The sequence below is a fragment of the Prosopis cineraria genome, unplaced genomic scaffold, assembly GCF_029017545.1.
Source record: "Prosopis cineraria cultivar Desert tree isolate PC_DT_omini unplaced genomic scaffold, ASM2901754v1 PC9, whole genome shotgun sequence".
Classification (NCBI taxonomy): Eukaryota; Viridiplantae; Streptophyta; class Magnoliopsida; order Fabales; family Fabaceae; genus Prosopis; species Prosopis cineraria.
The window spans coordinates 20719861-20726189 of record NW_026555340.1 but is presented as its reverse complement, the minus strand read 5'-3'; the positions used below and the strand labels follow the sequence as shown (position 1 = coordinate 20726189).

Here is a 6329-nt window from a genome sequence, read left to right as displayed (position 1 = left end):
TTATGGTTGAGTGGCATCTTAGGCGTTTATCTATGTAGGAGCTATTGTCTTTTTAGGTGGGCGAGCCAAGTTTTTAAAAACTGAGTTAAACTGAAATAGGTTCATGCTTTATTGGTCAAATTGTGGTTTAACTAGTTGACATTAAATTAATGCTTTAAATTTATATATCATAATTAAATAAGAAATGCGTGTAAAAATGTATTTTTTTATAAAAAATGATGAATACTCGGTAATATAATGTGTTGTTGATGAATAAATGATTAATATTAATTATGATGCATTCTATTTAAAAATAAAAATAAGTTGATAGAATAATAAAATGTTAGACATTTTTTAAAAGCATGTTTAAGTTAAATTAAAAAGATCAAATTTAAACAAATAATATAAAGTTCTTAAAAAAAAGCAACCCAAGTCAAAAGGGAAAAAGAAAAAAGAGAAGAAAATGAGGGTGAATGCATTAAACTGTGTATTGGGCATCTATGCATAATATTGGTTAGAATCCTACACATCGCTTCGCTAAATCGCTTGTATCAGAAGGGGAATGGAGGCGCGCATGACTGTAAAAGAAAAGGGTGGAGCACGCCAGAAAGCAAGTATAAGAGGCTGAGCTTTACTTTTGTAAAAATTGCAGCTCATGGTAAAGAATTTTTAATATTTTAATATAATTTGGCATTTTTAATTTTAATTTTAAATATGGTCTGGTTTTTCTAGGGAATCAGTCCTGTTTTCAACTGGTTTTACTGGCTATTGACTAGTTCCCTTATGCTTGATTTTGGGGTGTCAACCAGACCAAGATTCGGTTTTTACAATTAATGAAACTGTATCCTCAATGAATAGTCCTCTAAGATCAGATGGAAGTATTGCTAAAAGAGTTCTACACTCAATAGTTTCGTACGTGCAAAGTGATTTGGACATGCAATATATGGTTTTTGAAAATGGCATTGTATATTCATAAAACTTTTAAGTACCTATGTTATTAAGAGCATCTTACTCATGGGTTAACTGAGATGATAAAATCCTTCAAGCTTGGTCCGATGACTAATGGAAGTTTCTCTATTATGTATTAGAGGAACAAGGAGGTCAAACACATCATTCCTTTCAGCTAAAGATCGTGGCCAATCTATGAAAACAGGGATGAATCTAGAATTTCATCAGTTGGTTAGGGGGGTTTAAATTGCAAATATAAAATGGAGGGCTACAATATATATTGTTTTTAATTTTTTTATAAGTTAAACATTTAGGGTTTGATGCATAGGATATGAATGCACCAGTGCAAGATAGGTACAAGTAAACCGATTACTTTTCCTAAAGTACTGAGTATTTCCTTGTTTTTGAGGATTGTATTGTTTGGAATGCAAACTAGAAGGCAAGCAATTTTAGAACCAATAAAATTTCTAGGGATAGAGTTTTTCACCCAAACCTGTTGAGGGAATCTCATAGTCTAGGTGTAGCTGTTATTCTTTTTGTTTTGGTGGAAAATCAAATATTGTTAAACCAAGTGAAAATATTACAAACACGAGCCTGGGAAAATCCAGCAAGAACAACAACAAACAAAAACAAAGTTAAAAATCAAAAGTGAGCAAGACCAGAAAAACAGTAAGCTAAAACATAAAAACAAGAACGTTTGACAGCAACGAAACCATCAAGCAAGTAGACACATGAAGAACCATCTACTTGAAGAGATAACCGAACATTGATCGATAGAGAGTCATTTTCTGAGGAAGTGCCATTGGTTTAAACATGCCTCTAAGCCTCCTGAAAAGTACCAAGCATTTTGATTGTTCCTATAGGAAGTGACAAGCCATTGCCTCGACTGAAAGTTTAGAAGTATATGCTTTCTGGTAGGGAAGAGTTAGTGTACAAGGGCATCAAAATTGAGAAAAGTTTTTAAGCCAAATGATCAAAACCCTTCAACCTCTAACTTGAGGGACTCAAATTCAACCTTCAAATTGAAAGATTCTAAGGTATAGAGAAGAAGCTAAGTCTGTACTTAAGGTCAAGAAGGATGATAAATTAATTAATATAGTTTTAAATTTTATTTAAACTTGTGAAACTATTTCAATTAATGCTATTCTTTGTGAGACAACATATCATGAGATTTTGGATTATCATCAGCTATCATTCAATTGTCCCTATCATTTAGTATTAGAATCTTGGTTGCCTTTTCAACTTGTGTCTTCCCATTGTATTCTTCATTACTTATCATAATCATTTTTTCATTTATTCACATTTCTTCCATATATTATTCATCCATTTTTCATCTATTTATATCTTTTCTATCCATTCTCTTTTTGTAAAAAATAATTTATTCATTGGATCTCTTGCCATACGAATTCAAATTAAAACAAAAGGCAACATGCTTTGAAGAAAAAAGCCAGCAATATTATTGAAAACAATCATGCAATAAAATTGAAAAAAAGGATGAAAAAAAGGTTGATTTGAAGGGAAAAAAAAGGTTAAAAAAAAGAGCTTAGATTCAATGTGACAGAGGATAAAGTTGGTATTTTTTTTTTTTTGACTTAGTATCTCATCTCATCTCATCTTAACTATTATATTTTATTTTATCTTATCTATGATATTTTATCTTATCTTTCCCTACCTTACCTCTTCTTATTTTATTTATCTCATCTTGTCTTGTTTATTTTATGATATCTAATTTGATCTTATTTTATCTTATTTTATGTTATCTTATTTACGTTATTTTATTTCATCTTTTGTACTACTTTTGTCACTTAACATTAATTTTACTATAATTGTTATCTCATATCATAGTTTGTCAATTAAAATTTTGCCAAATCGAATTTAAGTGAAGAAGCTAAACCTATGCCTAGGGCCATTAAGGACGATAAATTGATTAATATAGCTTTACATTTATTCAAACTTGAGAGACTATTTTCAATTGATATTATTCTTTGTGCAATAACATACCGTAAAATTTTGGATTATTGTAAAATATTGTTCGAATGCTCCTGTCATTTTCTTTGCTTGAATGGATGAGGTTCTATAACATATGAAACAAAAAGAAGTAGAAGATGTGGCACTGCATTATGGATCTCTCAGCAGCTGCACGAAAACTCAAATATCAATAATCTGATCATGGTGGGACATAGAGTATCTTTTCTAGAAAAATCTCCCTGAAAACCATAAGCTTCATCGTAATATTCATGGAACTAGCGCTTGAAGCCTCGAGAGGTGGATTCAATGAAATCCACAGTCACGTTATACAGAGACTGTCAAGAATCACCGACTAATAAATAAAAAGGGGAATGCTGTAGAATTTTGAAGAAGTGTGTGGCAGTAAAAGAAAAGAAAATTCTAAAATGATGTGGAAGAAGAAACCGACTTGAATGGTGGTGGAGAATTGAGGAATGAAGAAGGTTCTAGATGAAATCCGTCAGCGCCATTCACAAACGTGTGTGTTAGTCTCGATGTGCGTGTGATAGAGTGAAAGAAAAGAGATGAAGAAGCAAGGTGACACCAGACACTAAGTGAGTGAAGGTGTGAGTGTAGTGGGATGCAGATCCTCCCATAATTGTTTTATCTCAGCATCCCTCAGCATCACATCTGATCCCTTCAATAAAATATTTAATGTCTCACACTTTACCATGTCATCTCAGGTAAAAATAATTTTATTTTAAAATAATTCTTTTATAAAATTGATTTTTTATTTTATTTTTTTTTTTCGAAACTTGTTCTAAAAAATTACACATATTTTTACAAAAAATTTATAGTCCAGCTTATTCAAACTCTAACTTGACTTATTTAACAAAAATTTGGTTGAAAAAAAAATAACAAAGTAAATGAGACAATAAGCAGGCACATACAATATGACTTATTCAAATGGCATGATCTATTTAATAAAAATATATTTAAAAAAATTTACAAAGTAAGTCAGATTGTAGTCAAATACTTATGGTCTGGCTCATTTAAACTTTGATTTGGTCTATTTAATAAAAATTTATTTAAAAAATATAAAGAGCAAATTTTTAGAACAAATTGAAAGAATTATTTTTTTAAATAAAATTATTTTTACAAGAGATGATGTAAAAAATATGAGATATTGGATATTTATTCAAGGAATCAGATTGGGACGTTGATTCTAAGAGGATCTGCATCAGAGTATAGTTCGAGGAGTGTCGGAAAAAGCAAGGGGGGAGAAAGAGTGAGAAAAAATCAAGAGAGAATTTTTAAGGATGTGATTTAATTACTAATAAACTCTAAAAAAATTAAAAGTAAAAATAATTTTAATTGTAAAAAGATCAAAGTATCCTTTACTTATTATGCCAAAATTATTAGTTGTTAATTTTTTTAGTTCACTTGTTAATTAATCAATTTTACTTATAAATTACATTTGTTTGTCAAACAAGCAGTAACATTGGTTATTAATTTGTCAACTTTACTTATTAGTGTACTAACATTAGTTGTAAATTATAAGACCTGTCAATAATTTATAAATTATATTAGTAAATTAACAAGTAAAGTTAGCAATTTAATAATTGATGTTGATGCTTATAATTGAATAACTAATGTCAAGTCTTATATAATTATTGACATGTTAACTCATGTAATTTATAATTCATATTAATAAATTAATAAGTGGAGCAAAAAAATTAATAATTAGGAATTCTGCATAAGAAATGAAAGGTATTTTAATCTTTTCACAATTGAAATTATTTTTACTTTTATCTTTTGACTGAACTGAAATTTAAAAATTTTTTGACACCCGCTAGTAATTAAGTCTCCTTATTTGAAATTCTCCCAAAAATTAAAGTAAAAATATGAGCGTTTGTCTATATTATAATTTGAGTACAATAAAAAAAAATTTCAGTTTAGTCCCTCAATTTCTCCCTCCTCAAATTCCAACGGAGACTGGACAAGAGTGGCTGCAATAGAACCTGTACCAGGACTGTCCACAATTGGTGATACCTTCAAATAACTGTCCTGCCATAGATTGTAAATAACCAGTGGGTCTTGAAGATTATGAGGAAACAAACTTCTGTGAACTCTTGCACCATCACCATCGAAACTGCTTGAATGATGTTCATAGTGTTGAATAATAGTAACACTTACTTGAACATTCCAAAGAACTTGTTGATGACTGATTGAAGCTTAAAAGTATGTATCTTTTGATGATCTATCAGAACTTGTTTATTCTCAATAAACATACAATATGCCTATGGCTTACATTTCAGATGTCATTCTTAAGGGCAAATGGTCACTCCCTGAGAAATATATGTTGCGCACTTCTGTGTGAGATTGCCAATTTAAAAAATGCTTCTGTATCTTTTCAGATCCGCAGGAAGATGAGGGAGATCATGACTAACCATGCTACATCCTGTGACTTGAAAGAATTGGTCCGCAAGTTTCTCCCTGAGGTGATTGGAAAGGATCTTGAGAAGGCAACATCTAGCATCTATCTTCTGCAATATGTGTTCATTCACAAAGTCAAGATCTTGAAGGCTCCTAAGTTTGATCTTGGAAAACTAATGGAGGTACTTCCCTTTTTCTTAAATCCATTGTTTAATCAGATTTCATATATCTCTACATGGATAACATAATGCACATCTTGTGAGTGATGACTTTTAATTCACTGTTTGTTTTGTTCTATCATCATTCATGCTCGTTGGTGTGATGCCTCTTGATTTTTTTGTTGTAGGTTCATGGTGACTATTCGGAAGATGTTGGTGTGAAGGTAGACAGACCTGTAGATGAGATGATGGCTGAGGCTCCCACCGTAATCGTCGGAGCTTAAATGAGTTTCTACTTCTATTTTTCTGTTGGATCTTAGGGAGTTTGTGCACTATTTTTGGTTTTCTCTATTTTTTTCTCACTGAGATTTTAGCTTAAAGTTAAAAGGTCCCATGTTATGTAAGCCCAGCGAACCATTTTTGTTTTGGCCTTGTTTAGAAGTTTTGCACTCCCAATCTATATCTGCTTGTCTAATACCCCAAAGAAAAGTTTGCTTTGCATGCTTTTGCTGCTTGTGAGATTTTGGCAGATGACTGGTTGTAATAATGTATAATTTTTACATTACCTGGTCAAATCTTTTGTGAAGTTTCCCCAATTATTGATTTAATAAATTGTGGACAAAATTAATTTGTCAGTTCTTATGGTTGAGAGAGTGGCATCTTAGGCATTTATCCATGCAGGAACTATTGTCTTTTTAGGTGGGCAAGTCAAGTTTTTAAAAACTGAACTAGTTGTTGAACTTGATTATATACTAGTTCATGGTTTATTGGTCAAATTGTGGTTTAACTAATTGATATTAAATTAGTGTTTTAAATTTATATACCATAATTAAATAAGAAATACATGTAAATATGTATTTT

At 30.8% G+C, this 6329-nt stretch overlaps 1 protein-coding gene across 1 annotated transcript; it reads left to right on the top strand.

Annotated features, from left to right (window-relative positions):
* Window positions 1-5289: 5289 nt before the first annotated feature.
* Window positions 5290-5752, top strand: LOC129319886 (40S ribosomal protein S3a-1-like). Its single transcript, XM_054964983.1, has 2 exons — window positions 5290-5492; window positions 5657-5752. The coding sequence occupies exons 1-2, from the start codon at window positions 5304-5306 to the stop codon at window positions 5750-5752; spliced, it is 285 nt and encodes a 94-aa protein (XP_054820958.1). The 5' UTR covers window positions 5290-5303.
* The last annotated feature ends 577 nt before the right edge of the window (window positions 5753-6329 follow it).